The sequence below is a fragment of the Adiantum capillus-veneris genome, chromosome 19 (assembly GCF_014529385.1).
Source record: "Adiantum capillus-veneris isolate H3 chromosome 19, ASM1452938v2, whole genome shotgun sequence".
Classification (NCBI taxonomy): domain Eukaryota; kingdom Viridiplantae; phylum Streptophyta; class Polypodiopsida; order Polypodiales; family Pteridaceae; genus Adiantum; species Adiantum capillus-veneris.
Window position 1 is genome coordinate 71,361,494 of NC_140949.1, and position 24,074 is coordinate 71,385,567.

The 24,074-nt window shown below is 44.7% G+C and overlaps 1 protein-coding gene across 2 annotated transcripts in view; it reads left to right on the plus strand.

The window, feature by feature from the left end:
- Window positions 1-12,054: 12,054 nt before the first annotated feature.
- Window positions 12,055-24,074, plus strand: part of LOC147434216 (receptor homology region, transmembrane domain- and RING domain-containing protein 2-like) — a 29,384-nt gene continuing 17,364 nt past the window's right edge. Inside the window, exons 1-2 of one of the 2 annotated variants that reach the window (XM_086490779.1) lie at window positions 12,233-12,371; window positions 13,375-21,055. In XM_086490779.1, coding sequence (XP_086346905.1) covers window positions 17,362-18,297 — 936 coding nt within the window. In that variant the 5' untranslated portion in view covers window positions 12,233-12,371; window positions 13,375-17,361 and the 3' untranslated portion in view covers window positions 18,298-21,055. Of the gene's footprint in view, window positions 12,372-13,374; window positions 21,056-24,074 lie in introns of those variants that run through there. The other variant, XM_086490778.1, reaches the window with a different exon arrangement.

Below are 24,074 nucleotides of genomic sequence, written 5' to 3' on the forward strand. Positions count from 1 at the left end.
CTTGGACGTGCAAGAGTATGTGCTTGTAGATATGCAAAGTGATGATTTAGAGGGTGGGCAGACTTCTTCTTTATGAAGAGTTTGTGACACACGGCTCACTTTATGGTAGAATGATCATGAAGTTGATGATGCTTATTCAGAGGGGGTGCACACAAAAGTGCAATCTCTTGGTGCTGCATATGATTGGTTGCATTGTGCCGATGATATGGATAGGACAGTCAATGAAATTTTCAATGTGCATGCTGAGCTTTGTGCTACAGAAGTTGAAAGATATTTAGATGAGGGGGAGAAACTTGATGAGTAGTCTACAACACATGTGGCTACTCTGCATACCATGTGTGGAAAGCCTAATTTGCAGGCTGAGATATGCGGGATAGAGGAATCTTCTGAAGCGATGGACCTTGAGCTTATGTGCTTATTGGATGAAGCTTTGGAAGGCTTCACAATTACAGATGCAACAGGTACCAAGCAATCTGATTTCATGCATATACACGTTTATCTAGATGTGGTTGATGATGACCTTATACAGTTGTTGGATGATGCTCTCCTTGGTTTTGGGCATATACAAAGTAAGGAAATGTTTTCTGATGCATTTTGGGAGCCCAATGAAGAGAATATTTCCAGGACACACATGTACTAAAATATGCAAAACCAAAATTTCAATACTAGAGGGGGTGAAGGTGCATTATTAATCCTCCTACCCGTGCTTGATTATCAACAATTGGATGAGTCAGTTGCACAAGGGATATGGCAGTATCTAATGATACCTGATGCTATATGGGATTTGATGTTACCCTATGACGTAGGGGATGTTGAGCTAGCTTTTGATCCATGAGGAAACAATTATATGCATGGTCCGAGGCAATTGATGGATATGTCGTTTGATCTGGGTGGAGATGGATATGTGCATTGTTTGGGGCGATTGACGTATATACCATATGATCTAGGTGGGGTTCATGATGGTTTATGGGTTAATTCATGCTTATGCTTTATTGCTGGGAAATTTTTGTGGTCTCCCTATGGTCCTAGAGGAGAGTATATTCTAATAAGGCCACATGTTGCAATTGTTTTCAAAGCATGATCACATTGGGGTAGTGCTTATAGGTTTATAGGATTATGCTTGCAAATTTGGAATAATGGTTGGCACATACCAGAGGATGTGCACATTTAGAGGGGGTGGATGTGTAAGACCCAGGAGCTGCGTTATGAGGATTCTCTGCCCAACCCCCCGTTTATATAGCCCTTGGCCACTGTAACAGAATCCCCCTATCCGCCTTTAGCAGCCGGCCGGCCCTTGGCCCTGTGGCCCGAGTCCTACTCGCCTGGGTTTGCCCTTGGCCTGACATTACTCCCCCCTTGGAGAAGCGTTTTCGTCCTCGAAAACACAAGTGGTGGTATCTTCATAAGAACACTAATGTTTTCCACCATGGCATCCCTCATGGATCCAACGGTTTGTTGAAGCGAAACCCGGTTTATTGGGAGGTTCAATGAAATCAAGAATAACATCTTGATTTTCCACATTGTTGTCCCTGTACAACCGTCTTGGTTAACCGACCCGTAACCAACATAATGTGAAGACTCCATTTAAAACTCACTTGAGTATGTTAAACGAGTTATCATAACGAAGAGGTGTCTAAATGCATACCCAAGGTTCAGACTTTCTGGAGGTACTTGAATGTGCAATATAACCTCGGCTCATCTTTCCATGAAAGTACTAGGTTGACATACTCATCAGCAGCAACCACGTCCTTGACTTGCGGTGGTTTCTTGCCAATAGTCAACCTCATCCAAACTGATGATTAAGGTTGATAACTTGAGAATAACAGGCAGAGACTAGAACTAGCCGTAACATGCCTTTCATCATATGAAGCAAACTACAAACCAGAAAGGTAACCGATCTAGTTGTTTCACTTCTTGCTAACGTATGCACTTAGCATATCCTGTAGCGTGCTTTACTAACGTATGCACTTTGCATATCCTTTAGTACTAAATAGAATGCTTGTAAGCTGCCCATCCTACGCGGGATGAATAGCATCAGTAAGACTGAGGTGCTTTCCCCCAACTACTTACAGACAGTCGCCCACGGCTGACGACAAACTATGACTTAGTCATTGAGTATCCAGCCATATACTCGATATGTAATGGAGACAACCAACTAGGTTGAAAGCAGATTGGAGTTTCACACAGCCAATCACGAACACCCATACTCAGCCATCACCTTGTATGGCAGGGTGTAAACTCATATTAAATCTACAAGAGAGATTGCACTGGCAGTGCAAAAAATTGCAGAAACAATAATGTCCATGAATTTGCATGCCGCTCCGAATAAGTTTGTGTTAAACACTAGGGCCCATAACACCTAGTGTGCATGCATTTAACACAAACATATCCGAACCGTAATTCCATGACGAGACTTTGGACCATAACAGAATGTGACAACCCGGTCACACCTAGGTACCAACCAGGAGACATTCTCATGGACATAGCATACTTAGCTATATGTAGAAACAACCCTCCGTTAAGGTGGTTTCATAGCACTTGTAATCGTAACAAGTTTGTACGTAGTACCCGACAATTTGTGGCCACTGAAATTGCTCCTGATACTGTGTGCTCAAAATGGTCGAATCCATGGATGCGACCAGCACCTAGGGACTTCGTCGCGACACATTGCTAGATAGTTGGCGCCAGTGTCAGTCCCAGAGACTCATATTCTCCACATGTGGAATATGTCTCAAACAAGGATATCAAGAAAAGAGACATCCATCAAGTACAAGCTGGTACTTGTGTGTGGAGGTAACTACAAACACTCTGTGACAAGAGTGAGAGGGACCCTCATTATCATGCTCCACACTGGCTGAACTGAACTCCTTGAGTTCCTAGACCATGTTGTATCCCATGTGACAACATGTGCCAAATCGAACCCTACAACTAGGTTCGTAACAGCATAAGGTATAGTGGACGCTACGGTCCAAAATACTTAGTTCCAACATGCCCTTGGAATGGCTTTGAAACATGCAAGCGTATTTATACGACTTGCACTGGAAACCGCGGGTGTTGCTTGTGCAATCCAACCCCTTTGGTTAACATCTACGTAGTCAAACCCCTTGGTAAGACCCTCTGTAGAAACTGCTCAACTAGCAGGCAACGGTAACCAACATAGTTAACCGTGTACATAATGATTGGAATGAACTTGAAAAGTTGAATTCGTCCGCTACCGTGTGGTAGATTGTGGAATTCTTTCCTTGAAAGTTTAAATGGAAGAGATCAAACTGTGATCCTCAATGCATATGGGTCGTTCCCCAAACAATAGGTTCACAGACACTCCGTAGTGCTAGAGAGAGAGCGAGAAATCCACACAAGTGAACGGGCTAGCGCTTGTGGATAGCCATGCTGTCGCAACTGATTGCTGCATCTATACTTCCTTGTATAGAGCAGCTGCTATGAGTTGAAGATTTATCAAAAACCCAACTGGAGTGTCACACTGAAAACATGTAGTGCAAAAATGACACTAGAAACATCCTGAATGACAAGACCCTTGCTTGTCCATTAACGTCGATGTATACTTCCCTGGGTAGATCTGTTCACTCGTGAAAACAATCACCCAAAGAATGCCAATAGTTGGGTCTTACCCTTGGCTTAACAATGGCTCTTAGCCTACGTGGCTCATAGCCCGTGTGCAAATTAGTGTTCAATGGACGAACCGATGAAGACTAATTTTGAGTAACATCTTAGCCACATGCTAGCTGAGAGTTAGGGCACCTTGGCTCAGACTGACTCACGAGCAAAACACGTATCAAAAGCTTCTTAGAAGATTTTCATTATTCCCTTAAAGAGAGAGAGAGAGAGAGAGAGAGAGAGAACGAAAAGAAGAGCATGCTGGGCTGAGGAAATTTCCTTAAATTTCTAGTGGGTGTGTGCCCAGAATGTGTGCTCTTAGACATCTTATGCCCGAAATGCAGCTTATCCTATAAGCATTCCACAAATTGCCTGTTCGATGCTCTCATCGAGAGAGGCAACAGAAAACACAAGTTAAATCTTGACCATCTACCATGTAGGGTCGTGACTGTATGAGGATGACTTGAAAGTGGCACCTTGCCGGTGAATCTAGTCAAAATTTTAGGTTCTGTTTAGTATTGTTGAGTGTTGATAACAACCAACAATCCATCCGTACTCTGTCCTTGACAGAGTTGGGAGTGTGTTAGCGGAAGTGTAATGCGTGAAGCGGTAGAATCGAATCTATCTCGCTAGCATACCTTGCCGAGAGTGATGGCCTCAAATGTGAAAACCAAAACCATAAGTGCCTTGCACAGTGTAAACTGGTAGGAATTGTGTGAGCTAATATTCCCTATTTTGCCAGTTCCTCAAACTTGTGTGCCAATGCCCTTGACTCCAAGTCAATGGTAGTATCTCGGCACAAGGGAGAAGCCGTGCTTCATGTAAAATTGCCAAAGCACTTTGCTTTGCACAATGACAGTAATTGCCAAGTAAAGTGTAAACATGGAAAATAAAACAAGAAAAACTTAAACTTGGCTAACCTGGTAGTTGTTGATGCAACCAGTCGTCATGAAATTCCAAAGGAAAAGCTCGCGTAAAGGTGGCTCGTAGCCAAATCTTCCGTGCGAGAGAGAGTTGTCGCGTATGCTCGTACGCCCTCTTGTATCATGTACACCATGAAAGATCCTTCAAGCATAGTGTCAAATCCCTCCCAAGTTTGTATGCTCATAGCATATACCAAACGTGGGCAGTTGCGATGCAAGATGCGTAAATTGAAGCCTTGCTTCACATCAATTGAAGCCTTGCTGATAGCCAACTAAAGCGGTTGTTGACATACAGATAGCAGGACAAAAAGAGTCGACCTTGTCGAGGGAGTTCAACTGAAATTAGCTAGTAATGTGTGGCAAACGTCCTCTGTCCGCTTCTAGACACAGTGACAAGGAGTCGGCCATGCCGAACCCCCCACAAATTGAAGCCTTGCTTCACAGACACGTTGTTGTGCTCATAGCCAACGTATGTTCCTGCCATGATATAGCTATCATGGCAACAACGAATCGACCGTGTCGAAAATGACATCGTATGGAGAATCATGAAAGTACCTGCAATAGATATGTAACTTGATTGCAGTTGCAAGGTGTACCTGGAATTGCGAATACCACTGCGTGGTAAGTATTCTTTGCCGTCTGCTAGAAGCGGCGACAAGGAGCCAGCCTTGCAACATGGCTTTTGATCGAAAGGATTTTGTATTCAAGCCATGCTTGACTGGGTCTTCCAACCAATCAGTGATGCTTAACAAAATCAATGCTTAAATACTTTGAGTGTTTAGAGCGCACACACCTCGTGTGCATGGCACAATGAGCAATCACATCCGAATCAAAAACACAAAACAATTGCATACCTCATGAATTGCGCGACGATTTGTACTACCACGGTGTCAATCTGCAACATCATGCATGCCAAGATATAGCTTGCCTTGGAGCTTTGCGTCCATGCCATCATAACTTACACGCAGAACCGTGTCTGTCTTTGTGCATGTTTGGATTCCCCTTGCAAGCGTTATGGTTGCAGTAGCTTCCTCTTACGGTAGCATACCGCACCACTTGCAAGAGCATGCATGATGCCATAGTTGAGGGAATGCGGACTTCACTTCCCTTTGTCGGCTACATGGATTTTCGGCCTTTGGCACCTTGCCGATTGTAGCTGACGACCACGACTTTGTGGAAAAATTCAATTCCCAAAACACGGGAAACTCGTACTTGCCAAGCGGGAAATTGACGGGTCTCATCCCACGTAAATCCGCAATCTCTGAAACCTGCGGCGTCATGGCGATCTTGTGCAATCCTGCACATCGCAGGCAACCTCCTCCCTGCGTGGGAGGGGGTGCTTAGGATGACCCTAGGCCACCCTCCCTTGGGCGGCCAAAACAAAATGCCAATTTTATTTTTATTTTTTAAACTAAAAATACAATTTGCATGTGAAACATGTGGCGCCATGGCGGCTGCCGACTGCGCAGGAGCAGAGGAAGACACCACTCGTGCATGAGCCAGATTCGAGCAGTGCTGTAGAAGCGAAAAACACTACGGATCTCGGCGCGCATCCATCAAGCTAAACCCCAGGCGCTTCTGAGATGGTCGAAAATCTGCCCCTTCCCGACACGAGCTAGCATACACACGCTGCCTTCGATTGCCCCTTCCTCGGTTGAGCAACCCCGACTTTGCATGCCTTTGCATGTTGCTCGTTCCTCCTTCCTCCTTCCTCAAAGCCCGAGATAGAGAAAGAGATGCCACGTTTAAACATGTAGCCATAGCTAGGCTTTTCCCTTCCTTGGAAGCTCGCCCAAAGAGAAAGAGAGAGCGAGAGAGAAGGCCATGCTTTCTCTTTTTCCATGGCTCCCCCCTGCTTCCTCTCCACCTTGCTCTGATACCAATGTAAGAACCAGGAGCTGCGTTATGAGGATTCTCCGCCCAACCCCCGTTTATATAGCCCCTGGCCACTGTAACAGAATCCCCCTATTCGCCTTTAGCAGCCGGCCGGCCCTTGGCCTGACAGGATGTCGTGCCGCTTTGTGGGCATAGGGTGAAAGATGAAAATCTGCATACATATTTAAGGTTTGCCAAATTTACGAACAATGTTAGTAGTTGTTATGTCAGCAAGAAAACTAAAATGTATTCAAAATGTGGGTTCGGTGCCTAGAAAGGAAGATCGGTGCTTACAAGTCAAGCTGCAATGATGCTGGGGTAGAAAGTGGTTTTACAAGCTAAATTTGAAGTGTTCGACATACTCTCCATGCATGTCTTTACGACTCGTCAATCGAAGCTACGACGAAGAAGTTGTGTTAGTATGAAGCTGTGACAGTTTGCAGCCGGATCGGGCAGGTGCCGATGAAGGGTCAAAGTTGATATGAATGCATGGGGCTGAAGTAATCATTTTATGGAGCACGTCGATCTTTTCATATCAATGATCGGAGTTCTGGTTGCTAAGATATGGCCCATTTAAGTTCCATCGAGGGCCAGTTTCGTACCACTTTGGTCGCCTCGATCATTGTTCCATCTGAGAGTTTTGGCTTCAACCGGGGAATGGCAAAAAAGTATGTCGTGTTTGGCAGTGCTTTAGTTGAGTTGTATGAGGGACAGCTAATGGAGACATGCTTTCAAAGTTACGTATGTCAAATGTAATGCGCATACAAAAGCACTTAAAGTTTTTGATGAGCTTTCAGTTCAAAGTTGTCGTCTCTTGGAGCACAATGGTTGTGAAATTATGCCTTATGGCTATGGCAAGGAAGTTTGGGGCAGTTTTAGTTGAATGCGAAGGGAAGGCGTTTCGCCAAATGCAATCACCTATACTTACATCTCAAAGGCAAGTGACACTATACAAGCCATTGAAATGAGCAACCAAATTCATGATGATATGCGAGCAGCCGAGGGCTTCAAGAGGACATCTTGAGTCCAGAAATGTTTTGGTTGATTTGCATGCCAAATATGATGCCCTTATATAAGAATTGAAGGGCCAAACGGCCGCCTGCCCATGACCTAAAAAGGTGTGGCCGCCCAATGTTAAGTGGGTGTGTGTGTGTGGGGAGGGGGGGATTAAGGTGGGAAAAGGGGGGGAAAGAAGGAAGATGGTGTGCAGTCAGGGAACGACACAGGAGAGAGTAGCTCACGAGGGCCGCAGGGAGGCTCAGGTAACATCGAGCAAGAAACGGGCTTTGTCTAGCTCACCAAGGCACCCCTATTTGGTATCACTTCGGGCGGATTTGGTGTTTTCCGAAGTCCGACCTGCCATGTCATCACCCCCATTCCCACAACGACGGCGCCGTCATTGTTAAAATAGGGAAGGGGGGAGGGGGGGGGGGGGGGGGGGGGGGGGGGTGCTATATATAGGGAGGGTATTGCATGAAGAAAAAAAGCGGGCAAGACTAGGAGGGGAGGTGAAGGCTCTCGAGCGGGAGAGCTCGCACTACGGAAGAAAGGTAAGAAGAAGGTACTCTAAGCCAAGGGCGTCGTTAAGCAAGGGGGTAGGAGAAAGCTCACAGCAAGAGAAATAACGGAGCTCGGAGGAGCAAGGAATTCCAAGCAAGGTTCTCGAGTGAAGGGGCTTGGACGACCAAGGAAGGAGCAAGGAGTGCTGCAAGAGGGTAACGAGGATAAGCAGAAGAGGGGAGGAACAAAGGGAAGGAAGGGAGGCTCTCTCTTTTTCTCGTATAATCTCTCTCTCTCTCTCTCTCTCTCTCTCTCTCTCCCCCCCCCCCCCCAAGAGGCATGAAGCATGAAGGGTTATTGAAGATAAAGGGGATTGAGGTTGCATGAAAGGAGGGGTGTTCAGGAAGAGACCGTGACTTGGGGAAGAAGGTGAGAAGGTAAAAGCTTGCTTTCATTCATTCACAGATACTCGACAAGTAAGCAAAGAAGGGTTTGGACAACACAGGTACAAACATGGAAATTCCAAAGCTTGGATAAGGGCCAACCTGTGATCATTGCGGGCTAGGGTGCATGCCGCCAACATCGGCTTGAGCATGTGATAGGCAAGAACCAAACTTATGATCGGTTGGAGGGCCAAGCAACGAGTTTTTTTTTTCTTTGAAATTTGTTAGGCAAAAGAGCCATACGGGGTGAATTTTACCTAGCGATTATGGTTTGTTTCCACCGAGGGTTGATTATCTGAACAGGGGTTTACAAATCAACAGACATACCACGACGGAGTATGCAAACGATTTGTATCAGGGGTTTGAGCTACCAAATGAATGGAAGCATCTGTTGATTGTCAACGTCAATTAAGTGCCGATATCTTGTCTAAGTTGGATTTTAGCCATTAATTCTATTCCGATAGGTGATATTCTTCTGCAATTCTCTCTAAGCATCTCTATATTCGATTGCATGCAAAAAACCATTCTGAAGTTTCAAGAAGCAAGTCCATGGGTGACGTTTGGGCATGTGCCAGCAAACGAGGCAATGATGGAGGGGGAATGTAGCGTGCACATCATCGACTTAAGCAATACATTTTGTACTCAGTGATCAATTATGAACAAAGTGATGAAGGAGGTGGGGGCGTATCTCGAGAAATTTGCAAGGCTTATGGGGGTACCATTCCAATTCAAATTAGTGCAAGCCAAGGAGTTGATCACATTAGTAGATGAAGGAATAGGAGAAAGACGATAATATGGGCACATCGATGATATTGTGGGCGGCAGCGGCGGGCCACAACCAACAACAATGCTGATGTTGGCGGTAAACTGCCTAGGCACATTGCAACAGATTTCGAATATGCGTAGGCAAGAGCTGATGTACAAGCTGCAGGTGCTAAGGCCCTTGACAATCAGTCGCTATATTTTGAAGCCCTGGAGGGGAGCATGGGGATGGTGAGCAGCGAGAGGGGGGCATTGGAGCATGGAAGACTCTCTCACACCTACCCACAACGCAACAAAAGTCTCTCTGTCTCTCTCTCTCTCTCTCTCTCCACGTCCCCTCTTCCCCTCCCTCTCTCCCTTGTATTATTCAGCCTCAAGGCTTAGAATGAGAGATTTATTGTATATGCAATGACCCTCCCCTTACTTGTGGGTCCATGTATTTTTTCTATTTTGCTTGTTTAGTTCAAATTTTTACATTTTCAAAAAGAGAGAGGTAACTGCTAAATCCTAATAGGCTAGCCTCTCGAGATCTCCTGCCACATTTTGTCCACAAAAAACCAAAATGATGCATTAGCACATGCCTCCAACAATGCCAACAAATGCATACTCTCTCAGTCGACAGTGCCACTCGTCATGTGGACGCCTTGTTTTAGAAAACAAGGCCGCACTAACGCGCAAATGGTGGCACTGCCTGCTATTAGAGACAGAGAGAGAGAGAGCTCTTGACAGCTGTTGTTCCCCTTTCTACACCTGCAGCAGGAGTGTTAGAAGGTAGGCCACTACTAATAAGCCTTGTAGCCAAGCTTGGAAGAGTGGACAGACCCATATACGCAACAAGAGTAGAGTCAAGGTCTGCTGCTTGATCTTGAATGAAAAGCGGGTCAATTCCTCCTTTTCTTGAATGTCCTGTGAGAAACGAACATTGAAAGAACAAACAAATGTATGTACTGGTTAATCCCATGGTATCAAAATTCCACTTGCCCAATACAAACTAATAAGCATCCTCTCTCAACCTAATTGCACAGACACGCACATGATCTGCACACCAGTAGTGAAAAGGAAATGCATTCATTGTAAGAATGACATACGAATAGCGATAGAAAGCAAGACACCTGAGTGCGTGTCACAAACTGGTGATGTGGCTGGCCCCCGGACATACACTCACACACCCTGTTGCCTGAATTGCGCAGACAAGCTGACATGGCAGCCATCGAAAAATCCATCGCAATACGCGCTGACATGTTGACGTGGCAGGCTGTACGGACAATAGTACGGACGCTCCACTTTTTGCGCTGATAGGCTATACAAAATTTCAAAAATTACGCTGGCCAGCTTTTGGGCACTATGCTTTAATTTTTTAGAAGCTTTTGGATTACAATTGCTTTTAAGTTTAAGAGCTTTTGAGTTTGAGATTTTGGGGCTTTGCTTTTGGGCATCCCTTGCAACAATAAATATGTCTGTTGGGCCCTCATTACTCAGAGCATTTGGACGCAGAGTCTGAGTGTGAGTCCCAGCAGACTCCCTTGTACTTTGTACCAAGATTAATATAAAAAGAAACCGAAAGGGGCACCAGTCTTTGGGGCCAATACCTTTGGGCACTGAATTACGCCGGGTTTTGTCGTCTTTTGTGAACTATTTCAAAGTGAATCTCTGTTGTGTTGCGGCAAAATCTTGACTTGGGGTGTCCAAGTTTGTTACATTGCGACTATGGTAGCCAACTGTCTTTCCTACATATAGGAGGCGAGCACCAGCATGGACAAGCTCAAGAATGTCTGTGGATACAATACTAAATCTGCTATTTGCATAAGCTTCAATGCTTTCATCGTTAAGAGATTAGGATCCCCATGCCTAGTACTCACCAAAAAGACATTTCCTACTCCATGAGCTTTTTCTTGTTTTCTTTCATCTTTGTGTAAAAGGCTGTGTAGTTGTTTGAGTTCAAAGAAACGAGTTGCAATGTCATGCTCTTGGTCAAACTCCAAAGAATCATGACCATGCTGAGGGTTTTCCTCTGCATCAAAATGGAAAACATTGAATTATTAACAATCAGCTTGTTAAAACTAGCCTGCCCTCTCGACACACATTACTATACTCCAATTACTTCCCACATTATGATCTCTAACCACCATTGACTCCTCCTTTGTCTTTACTGAACCACAACCAAGGCACCACAGACATCCCCGACAAAACCATTGCAAACAACATTTACAAAAAAGCGCATTGTTGAAAAACCTCCTAGACATCAAAGTGAATATCCAGAGAGTTATTGATCACCTCCAACAAGCATAGGACCACCATGGTGTGGCACATGCTAAAAAAGCAGAGGAATCACAACAAAATCATCTTCCTCTGGTGATTAACGCGAGAAATGGAAGGCGTAGGTGTTCCTTTATTAGAGGGAATTTAAAAGCAACAAAAGCACAAGTGTTTCACCATTGACAAAAACTCTATGGGGAGTTGGGCATGAATCCAAGGGACAACAACACGATCATTGATTACTCATAAAACCTTGTTCTGAGTGTTTGCCAAGAATAGAGGTCTCATTAAACTTTGCTGGCTGCTAAAGACGAGAACAATACACAAGGTGATAGCTCTCAACCAACATTTTCTTTCATTCTACACAGACACACACACACACACACACACACAACACTGTAGTGGTTCGCATACCTTATGCTCCTCCTCTACAGAAATCTCCTTGCGAGCAAAGACTTTGGTGCTTGCTCCTTCTTGCTCTCGTCCTCGCATTGGCAAAGGATTTCTTCAACAAGGGCTATTCTTACAAATCAACACTGTTTTTATTACGAGAGCATAAAAAAAAAATCATGAAAACAGCCTTGAAAGCCTAAAAAACAGCCTAAAAAATGTGTACGCAATTTGATAGGCACCAAGCCTATATCTTCGTGCAAGCAAGCAGTGCCAACAAATTTACAATACAATGCGAACATAAACATATCGTTTTCCACCCAGCGACCCTCTATTTCCATCGATCGAGTACATCACAGCCGAGTGTTGGGAGAAGCGATGCCGGCAAGCGTAGGAGCAGGAGGCGATGTGGGCGATGAGGAAGGAGGAGGTGGCGGCGGAAGAGGTATTTGGGCAGGGATCGTGAGGCGAAGAGAGGTGCTGCTCAGCGTGGCTGGCCTCACAGTTGTCATATTTACCCTTCTCGTGTCCCGCGTCAGCGCCACCCTGCTTCTCATTACACCGTCCAACGAGTCCATTGTCTTTCCAGATGTGGAAGCCAGCTTCGGTATTCGCTCTTCAGCCCTCTTTGTTCCTTTTATTGGCTTTATTATTCAAATGGGATTATACTCAACTGGCCTGCGTACTAAATGTGATTGCTTTCTACTGGATGCCTGAGTTTTGCGAGGAGTTTTTTTTTTGTCTTTTTGGGTGGGGTGGAGTTGGAGAGGTCCCTTATGTTTTTTGAGGGTTTGGCTTCTAGAGTCTCTGGAGATGGAATGCTGAAGAGCTTCAGGTCTGACTAGGAGGTTTATTTGGGGTGGTTGTGTTTCTTGAGGATTTTGTCTTCCAAGGAGTCTCTGGAGCCTCCCTCTCTCAGATTTGAGCTGTACAACAAGGGCCATCGTTGAGCGTATGACGTGGAATAATGCATTGGACCTGTTTCAGGATGTTGGGAGAGCTTCTTGATCCTTCAAAAAGAGTATCTCTTTGCTTTTTGTTAGTAGCTGGGAGCCATGAATTGGATTCTTTGTCATCTCATTCGAAATCTCACATACGGTTGTTTAAGTGACACATTTTATGGAAGATTATAGTTTCCACCATTCAAGAATTGAGTTGTGAAAGATTACATTTTCCACCGTCCAAGAATGAGGGATTATGATGCTATGGGTAATTGGATAATGGATGGCTTCCTTCAATCATAAATAGTAATATCATGAAATTTTTTTCTTCCATGCAATCCAAGCCTCAACAAAAATCTGCTGCAGTACCGAATTAACTTTCAACAAAATGATTCAATCTTTATTCTCTCCTCACCAATGAGAGACTCTTCACAAGAATGAACAATGTTACAATTGTTTGAATCAGAACAATACTTTTCGTACTTGCCTTGTTTTGAAGAATTAATCTAGTCTAAACAACCTCCACCAAAGAAGCCAAAGCCTACCGCAGGACTTGTTTGTCAATGTGGTCGAAATTTCTTCTCATGACGAACTTTGAGAGTTATATTATGTCATGATTGTGACATATTGTTTGTCTTTATATTACCTTCTTACTTGATTCTTTTGCAGATATGAAGACGCACCGGATCCTAGACCCCCGATTCTCCAAAGGATGCGTCCCTTCGTCCAAGAGTCTCACTTGTTCGGTAAATAGCCATGCCTCTTCAACGAATGGCTGCACCTTTATGCCGAAGGGTCACGATTTTACATCAGAAGGACACGACTATTGGCCTAGAGACATGTCTTTTGACCTATGGTCATGTCTCTTCATTGTGTCTCTTTAGTTTCTATATAAGAACGCCTTTGTAACACATTTCAATAAAGGAATGAATCAAACACAGAGTCTTCTAAGTCTTATCTCTGAGTCAAGTTTAGGTTTCTTAAGTCTTAATCATGAGTTTAAGTACTTAATTAAGGATTAGTAAAATCCTCACAGTGGTATTAGAGCAATATTTTTTTTCGAGACCCGAAGGTTGGGAGCTTCTCGCCCTCGCCGCTACACTCTACCCCCTTTCTGGAGTTGCATGGAAGCAGAAGAACGGTGGTACAGACATATACCAACATATGAGGTAACTTGATATTTTTGTTCCAATTATATACATAAAAGGACAGTAATGAATGTGTGCGGTGTACCCGGCCAAATTCGGCACCTCTTCGCGATCGGTGTCACGTGACACATCCAACCCCTTGTGTCCGTGGACAAGCTATAGCTTGACAAGGGTTCAGTTCAGTCCAATCAGTCTAGCTTAGGAAGTGTTCTGACACTTTTGTGAGTCTGTTCGCAGACCGTGCATGCCCAAGCACTTAGGGTAGATGCATATCCTCTAGTTGCACACAACATGATCATCAACATTACCATCAGAATCCATCAAGAGCATTTTCCAGTGCATAAAACCTATTTTCCCTATATTTGATATTTTTCACTTATTATTTTAAGTGACTTTTGTTGGGAAACGGGGCAGGGTAATTTGCATAAGGCAATATATAAGAAAACCAGCGCTTGCATTATCTGGCAGAAGAGCAGGAAGTGCACAGGCAATTGAATTGCTGCAGGCGTCTCTCTCTCTCTCTCTCTCTCTCTCTCTCTCAAGAAAGGACTCCCAAGAACACTTATGTTTTCATCATTTGAAGCTTGGCATTTCTTCAGCACTTCAGCGTTTCCAAGCCAGCAGAACTCCATTGCCTAGCAGCATCAGATCTGCGTTTTTCAGCTTGTAAAAGCAGCGTTCATCAGCAATAAGGGCCAGCAAATCAAGTTAGCAAAACAGTGTTTCCCTCTACAGTCCAACTAGCGCTTTTAGGACAGTCCAACCAATGTTTTTGACAACAGCAGGTAGCGTTTTTGAAACAACAGAAATTCAGTGAATAAAAAGTAGCAAGATCAACGTTTTTCTATCAGCAGCATGTACAACAGAAGATAGAGATTCAAGTCGTCGTCGTCGTCGTCACCGTTGTCTCCACTCATTGCATCATAGCTTCCCAAGTTTGCATCAGTGTCTTGTACCAGATTGTGCAATCAATAGCATAGACCTCTCTCGCCATCGGGAGAGGGGCCCTTGGAGGAGGGTTTGACAACTTATTGGTGTCGTATTCTTCTCTCTCTATCTCGCGGTCTCACGCACAGTGTCTATTCACTTTGTTTGTGATCACTTGCACTCTCTCATTAAGGAAATGGAAGGCTCTCCCTTTCGTAAGTAAAAGGAACCTTGAGCACGATCGGATCACTCATCTTGAGAAAGAACAACATTCACTTCCGTTGCACCTTACATTGATATCAGAGCTTTGACAGTGTTCTGTATCACTCGAGGAAAGAACCACATAATTTTGTTTTTGCTTGTTGCGATCGCACGTAACCCAAGTCCTTTTGGGTGTGCCGATTACTAATCATGTTTTTGAAGAGTGATAGGAAACCCAAGAAAGAAGGGCTTGTCCAGCCTCCCCTTGTGCCTCTTTTCACTCATTGAGAGCGGACCGTGCACTTAGCGGCCGACCAATTGACGTGAGGTGGGAAAAAGCAACCTTGGTGTGAGCGCATGGCCGCCAAGGGGTGCGCCGCGGAAAAGAGCAGAACTCTGGTGAAGAGAAGATCCTTCTCTAACACAGACTGCAAGCTAAAGAAGAATCCCAAGACCCTCAAGAACCCAAGACCCACAAGAATCCAAGTTTCTCGTGAACTTAAGAACCAAAGATCACAGTGTATGGTCATCATCCGAAGTGGCATGGTTACTTCGTATGGAGGTGATGGACATGATAGTAGCGAAGGAGAATCTCACCACCAAGGAGGTTTTTCTGACTCTCCTCCTTTCCCATCTACGCCACGGGTTGTACCAAATCCCATGGAGGCTTTGATCAAGTCGATGATGGACATGATGGCACAACAACAAGAAGCGAATCGCGTTGCGTTGGCACAACAAGAAGCGAATCGCATTTCCATGGAGCGTGATCGCTAAACCAGACAGGAATTCTTGGACCGTGAAGCGTGCCGAGCGGCCGAGGACCGCAAAGAAAGAAAAGTACAAAGAAAGGAGGCGGCCGAAGAAAGACGAGCGGCCTTGGAGGCCGATCGTGAGTCACAAAGAGAACTACGCATGCAAGAATTGGTTCGTCAGGTTCTCGCCTCGAAGTCCGAGTTAGCCAAAGATGTTGGTAGTTCATCAAGTGGCACCAGCCGAGATGCGGACTCCAACAATCTAGTCACAGAGAAATTGACTTTCAGTAAGTATGATGGTAAGATGATGCTACGATTATTCATTCTTGGTTGCATTAATTTAATGCTTATTTTGCAACAACTAAGAAAACAGGCAATAGCAAGGTTTTGACGGCAGCCATGTACCTTGCCGGTGATGCCATTAATTGGTACTACGCATGGTAAGAGGTACAGTTGGCCGCGCACCTAGAGGAAGCTGACGAAGACGCGTCCCTTTCCTTCAATTGGGTCGACTTCCAAGACAAGCTCAAGGCGTGGTTTATGCCACCACAGTACCTTGCACGATTGAAGGATGATTGGCGCGCTCTTAAGCAAAATGGTATACTAGTTATGTCTTTCTCTAGTCGTGTTTTGCAGCTCGGCACTCAATTATGCAAATCGGATGCGGAGCGCAAGGAGGCATCCCTTTATGTGCCTCCTCCTTCTTGCCCCAATCCTGCACTACATCGCAACACGCACCTACCAGTACCCTCTGCTTCGCGCTTTCAAATGGTATCAGAGTCCTAGGGTTTCAAAACAGCTCTGCGCAGTCTGCTAGACAGCGAGTTAAAATTGCTCTCCTGCGACGATTTTCGCTTCCATCGCGAAGCCCCTTGCTTCCGCAAGAGGGTCACCATAACTGCCAAAATAGCCCAAAACAGACTGTTTTTAGGTCAAAACAGGTGATTTACAGGTTATTACATGTCAAAATAGCAATACGCAGGTGTACCAAAGTTGTGGGATCCCATGTATTGATGTTTGTCACGACAAATTGAGTGAAAAGCTGAGTACAGGTGCTTGAAATTGCACACATTAGCTGAAATTTCAGATTTGGATTGTCTGTGGCTCTTTGTATGCAAAGTCTTGTGGTTGCTACTATTTGCTGAAATTTTCAGCCTATTGCATCTCTTTTGTACACACACTTGTGGTTACGCAAAATTGGCTTGCTTTATTTACGCAAGAGAATCAAAGAGAGATTCTTTTGCTTTATTTTTAAAAGCTTTTGATTTTGAAGCTTTTGGGCTCTGCTTTTGGCATCCCTTGTAAACCAAGTGGGCAGGCCTCCCACTTCTCAGAGCATCTGGAGGCAGAGGCTGAGAGTGAGAGCCTCCCACTCACTTGTACTTTTGCAAGAGATTAATACAAAAAGAAATACCGAAAGGGGCGCAGTCTTTGGGGCCAATATCTCTAGGCACGGAACTCCGCCGGGCCAGTGTCGAATCAATTGTGAACTGTGAACTGCTTTGAAGTGAATTCTTGTGGTGCCGCAGTAGAATCTCGACTTGGGAGTGTCCAAGTCTGTCACAGTGGTATCAGAGCACGGCCGATTTCTCTTCTACGGGAGATCCGATCCTTTTTACGCGGCACTTATGGCTTCAGACAAAGATCAATCGACTTCCTCTGCATCCGGAGATGTGGGAAGAGATTACAACGAAGATTCACGCGAGGAGTACGGCCCGCCTCCGCCTACTCAGGCGGAGATCGAAGAGATGGAGCGTCGACGATTGATCGGCGATGCAACAAAGATGATGCCAAATTTTGCGAGGGACTTGAAATTTGCAAAATTTATGAGCCAGACCTCCTTCGATGAGGTGCATGCACAGTGGTGGCAGACTACAGAACCACCCCTCAAACCAGCACTAAAGAAACCTGCTACTCCAAGGATGTACACAGAGCAAGAATTAGTAGAGGTGGTTGATGCACAAATTGCTCAGCTTTTTGACACGCAAAACAAAGCAGAAAAGCACGACAAAAAGCAGAAGAAAGGAACTGACTTTTCGGGTTATTTGGGTCGTCAGTCTACATTTGCGTCGGCAAGAAAAAAGAAGCGTGTTCGATTTGAAGGAGTACCCAATTCTTCTTCTTCTTCTTGTTCTTCTTCTGACAGTTCTTCTAGCTCTTTTGACTCGAGCGAAGAAGACAGAAAATCCAAAAAGCGAAGCAAAAAGCAAAGCTTCGAAAAGGGTAAGAAAAAGGCAAAGAAGCCTAAAGCTCGCCCAGTGATTGACAGTTCTACAGAGGACTCGTCTTTGGATAGTTCGGACTCTGACGACATCAGCTTTTATTCAAAGAAGAAGAATTTTTATAAAGCCAACCAATATGACTTTCTAGAAGATAAAAGCAAGAAAGTCCGAGAGTTTAAGGAAGGTGGACCATCAATTAAATTTGACACGTTTTCTGGTTATAGAGATGCTTCGAAGGCTTTGTCTTTCATACAGCAGTTTGACATAGCTTTCTCAGGAGGGCGTTACTCAGAGCACTCCAAGATTCGGAGGGCTACCTCTTACTTCAAGGGAAATGCTTGAACTTGGTGGTCCATTGGTCCATTGCCAATCAAATGGTTGAAATTTAAAAGGCTTTTTATTTCTTCTCGGCTGACTCGAGAGTATGAATGCGACATACGAACTGCTTGGAACCATCTTCGGATGACTAAGAAGGATACAGTGGATGCTTATTGTGAGAGATTTTCTACCCGCCTCTTCATTTAAGAAGATCTCGTTCAAAGAACAGATTGAGCGGTTTACCTTGGGTCTTCCTACAGAGATCCGAGATCAGTGCTTAGAACAAAAATCAGCTTCCATTCAGGAGCCGATGAGTCATGCGAAACGAGGTTTTGCCATTCACTCAGGTAGTCTGACCTACCCCACATATGAAATCATGACGCAAAGGGCCGAACAGACTTCGAAAAATGAAAGTAGAAAGAGGAAGAGCAACCCAGAAAAGAAGAAAAGGATGCACAACCCAAACTCACTCCTCAAGAGGAGCTCTCTACATCAAGGAGGGGAAATGCTTTGGATGCGAGGAAACTTGGCATATCTCTGCGAAGTGCCCTAAAAAGGCACCGAAAGAACAAAATGACAAGGACGATGAAAGGCCTGAGAGTTCGAGAGTAGCTGAGGAACGTGGACGAAAAGGCAAGATGAAAGCAGGATTGGTTCCAGATTGCGTGGGTACTGACCCAGCACGATGGACGAGAGTACAGAACTTTGCCGAGCTTGGGGCAAAGTGAAAGACCAAGAAGCCTTGATCTTCTTTGATGGAGGAGCCAAGGCCAACTTCATTTCACCTGAATTGGCGGCGCGGCTCGAGATCACACCCGATTGGATGGGACCACTAGCAGAGGCAGTTCTGGCGGCACCCGATAGGGGCGTAGCCATTACACCTGTCATTGGCAAACTTCGGTTGCATTGTCAGGGGTATTCGGGGCATGAGGACTTCTACATAATGCCTTTGGAAGGTTGTGATGTCCTCTTGGGAATTCCCTGGTACCACAAGAACAACGCCGTGGTCGACTATCGGGTGAGAAAAGCAACTTTGACTACAGAGAAGGGCAGAACCATTGTACTCGATGTAAAACTTAAGGGTGAGGCTGTTCCTATTGTATCGGCTTCGGCCATTTCAAAATTAATGAATCCAGTCTGTTTGTTCACTCGATCTTCTTGAGAGAGATGAATGATGAGAATAGGACAAATATGTCTGAACTTGATAAAGAACGCCAATATTTTCTTCACACTCATGCCTATTGCTTCTCAGAGGGCGTGCTAGGTGAGTTACCACCCACTCGTCCTGAAGATCATACTATTGATATGATACTTGGAAGCGTGCATCTTATCGAGTGAGCCGAGCCCACAACGAAGAAATTATGGACCAAGGGAAAGACCTCTTGGAAAAGGGTCTTGTCTAGCTTAGTATTGCTCTCCTGTGTTGTTGGTTTTGAAGAAAGACGGATCTTGGAGAATGTGCATTGATTATAGAGCTCTCAACAAAATCACCATCAAGAACAAATTTCTGATTCCTTGAATCGATGATATACTTGACAGACTTCAAGGATCCTCGTGCTTTAGCAGGATCGACTCGAAAAGTGGATATCATCAGATCCGAATCGCGCCGGGAGATGTCTACAAGACAACCTTTCGGATGACTTTTGGGTTATTTGAGTTTTTGGTGATACCTTTTGGCCTAACCAATGCTCCTGCGACATTTAACCGGATGATGGACAGGATTTTTCAAGAGTACAGACTATTTGTTGGCACTTTCTTTGATGACATCATTGTTTTCTCCAAGGATGAGGCAGAACATAGAGAACATCGGCTTCAAGTCTTTCAGGCATTACGAGATCACAAGTTAGTGATTAATGCGAAGAAAAGTGAATTTTTCTTACCGGAGATACACTTTTTGGGACACATTGTCTCAGCACAGGAGTGCAAATGGACCCGACGAAGATAGAGACTATCCGTGATTGGCCCGATTTGAAGAATGTCCATGAAGTTAGAAGCTTCTTGGGATTGTGTTCGTACTACAGGCGGTTCATTAGAAAGTTTACAGAGGTTGCTTCCCCTTTGCATATCTTGACACATAAAGGAGTCCCTTTCTCATGTGGACCCACAGAGGTGACTGCCTTTCAGACTTTGAAAGAGAAATTGACTACAGGATCAATTTTGACTTTACCGGACTTGCAGAAGTCATTTGAAGTATATTGTGATGCTTGTGGTCGTAGTCTGGGTGCGGTCTTAATGCAAGAAGGCCATGTCATTGCTTACGAGAGCCGATTATTCTCAAGGCCGGAATTGACAACACAAATTTATGAGAAAGAGCTTTTGGCGGTTATCCATGCTCTTACTCAGTGGCGACATTACCTACTCGGAGCGGATTTTACTTTCTTCACAGACCATCAGAGTTTACGCTACTTCTTGTCACAGAAGCAGCTATTGGAAAAGCAGATGCGGTGGGCGAACATCTTGTCACAGTTTCACTTTCAGATTGTCCATGTGCAGGGACAGAAGAATTTGGTGGCAAATGCTTTGTCTCGGAAGCCGTTGGTTGTGGCTATTCCCGCGATACATCATAGGAGCTTCGAGGATATGGTCGATCAGTATGTCACGGATACAGATTTTGCAGACATTTTCACACGGATACAGGATGGGGAGATAGTAGCAGGATATTCCATTCGGGATGGCTACTTGATGAGGAAAACCATGTTGTGCGTTACACAGCCGTTGAGGGAAAAGGTTATGACCGAATGCCACCGTCCACCTTTTACGGGTCACTGCGGCATTGCTACCACCTTGAAAGGGGTAGAGAAGTACTTCTTTTGGCCGAGACTCAAGAAGGATGTGGATGAGTTTGTGCGCACGTGCTTGGTATGCCAGAAGGTCAAGTTTGACAGGCATAAAGCACAGGGATTGTTATAGCCTTTGCCCATACCCACCCGTCCCTGGGAAAGTATTGCAATGGATTTCATTTTTGATCTCCCGAGAACACGGAGTGGTCATGATGGTATCTGGACTGTTATTGACAGATTTAGCAAGTAGGCTCATTTCATTTCAGTGAAGAAAACAGTCAAGCCGGATCACTTAGCGAGATTGTTTGTGTCCCAGATCTTCAGATTACATGCCATGCCCGAGATGATTGTCTGCGACAGGGACCCCAAATTCACAAGTTTGTTTTGGAAGGCAATTTGGGAGAACATTGGCACGCGGTTGCAGTTCTCGTCATCTTTCCACCCGCAGACCGATGGGAGGCGTCGAATCTTTTGTAGCTTCATGGATGCTGCCTATGATAGGTGGAGGTTGTGTAGAAGCTTTTACCTCTATGGATGCATTACATGAGGAGCTAGAAGCTTTATGGAACTCCCCCTTTCCTGAGCTATGCCAAATAGATTGGTTTTGCCTTGGAACCCAAACTAGCTATGGAATAGTGTGTAGCATTCTGTGATCTTTCCCTTCCCATGATCTTCCATCGGCTTTGGAATTACAAGGCTTGACTCACATGGTTTCGTAGTGGATAGGAAAGAACACGATTTACGTTTAGGTACCCAAATTCAATCATTCCATCATAGTAGCCTTGGGCTTCTAATAGTTGTTTGGGAATCCAACATGATTTGGTTTTCACCTTCCTAACCTGAGTGGACGCCTTCCTTCGAGGCTTCCTTTGCGAATTAACTTGAACCATAGGGGGGTCCGATAACGATGGGGGTCCGATAACGATACCTTGGGGACCCATTGATATGTACCCTTGGTCAGATCACGTGGAGCCTTTGATGTAGCACTGTCTGTCGTAGCCATGGATGTAACAGACTTGGACACTCCAAGTCAAGAATCAATCACGACAGCACCAAATAACCACTTCAAAACAATTCACAGATCACAATAGATTTGCACTGGCTCGGCGGAGTTCCGTGCCTAGAGATATTGGCCCCAAACACTGGCGCCCCTTTCGGTATTTCTTTTTATATTAATCAATCATCAAAGTACAAGAGAGCGGTTAGGGTTTCACTCTCAAACTCTGCGTCCAGATGCTTTGAGAAGTGAGGCCCTCACCACTAATTTAAAGGTTACAAGGGATGCCCAAAAGCAGAGCCCCAAAAGCTTGAAAGCAAAAGCAGATTCTCTCTCTCTCTCTCAATGAGAGTTAGTAAAAAGCGAGTTCTCTTTTTCTCTTTCTTTCTCCTAAATCAAAGCGAAAAGCTGAGATTTGCGTCGCTCAAAATTTTCCAAAATTTATTTATTTTATTTTTAATATTCCGCCTTCGCGATTTCCGGAAATTAGGGTTTTTGGCAGAAATTAGGGTTTTTGCTGTCCGCCACGTCATCACTTTGTGACATACCCCCCTCTTGAAAGAATTGTAATCGACCGCGATTACGCCTGGAAAACTGACAAAAGCCATAAACCGTCTTAGCAAACACTGACTGTTAGTACCTACGTACTAGGAACACGCATCTAGCACATGTACAAAATCGACAGTCACATCACACGACATCACAGGACATCACCAGACATCACAGGACATCACCAGACATCACAGAACATCACATGACATTCAACATTCATTCGGATCTTAGACCATGATTTATCGGCAATGTAGCTAGCAATCACATCTAGGTCCAATCAGGACCTCATCGATGTCCGATTGACTAACCCCTATTGCAACCATGTCTATTCGAGATTAATCAGACCAAAATGCTGCAGTCATTTCGGCTATCAGTTCCTGCACTCAAAAGAAGTCAAGAACAAATCAGTATCATTATCAGGAATTCCATTTCATAAAGTCATCCAACAGAATACTGTCAGCTCTCAGTATCCCTGAAGCTCAAAGAGACATCAGTGACTTTAGTATCAAAATCAAGGCATCTGTTGACAAGGGAGCGGAGTGACTCCCCTCTTGTGCATCCCACTGCACCAGATCTCCGGCCAAGCTGAATTCTGGGTTACATTTGGAGTAGACTATGCTAAACCAAAACATCGAGGTAAAGTTTCACAATCCGAGGAGTATCTGCTAGGTCCTCCTCCTCCATCCACTTCGCATCAAATGCAGGAAAGTTCTTGAACTAAACCAAGAACCGCCTTCAGACTTTACCTTTCTTCGTATCATTATGTGCCAAAATCTGTTCAGGAACAAGGATCTCCTTGTTTTCTTCCATTGCGGGTTGCTCATCAGGCTCCCCATCATCAGGCACATCACCCTTAACAGGGTTCAAGAGACTCACATGCAATGCATTATGAATCCTCCAAGTATCTGGCAGTTCCAATCGGAAGGAGATATCATTCATCTTTTCCTTAATCTGGAAAGGTCCGTAGTATCACATACTAAGCTTTGGAAAAAGCCTCTCCTTTCCCTTTTTCTTTCTTAGGCGTGCCTTCTCAAAAGTAAGAGCACCCAATCATCCTCCTTCAGTTTCAAGTCGCGACGATGGCGATCCGTTGCCTTTTTCTGTCGTTCTTGAGACTCCTGCAAAGTCTCATGAACCTTGACAAAAGCCGTATCCAAATCTCGCGAATATTCATCCGCTTCAAATTTCTAATCTTTCGTGCTCAGGAAGGATGGAACCTTCGCAGCACTTTCAACAATCTCACATGGCGTCTTCCCCGTCGAAGAGTGTATCGTGTTACTGTAGGCAAATTCCACCAAAGATAGGTTCTTTTCCCATTGAGTCTTTTGATCCGAGATACAAGACTTCAATAAATCTAAAATCACTGAATTGGCAATCTCAAATTGCCCGTCAATCTGCAAGTGGAACGATGACGAGAACTGCAACTGCGTGCCAATGTTCTCCCAAATTGCCTTCCAAAACAAACTCATAAA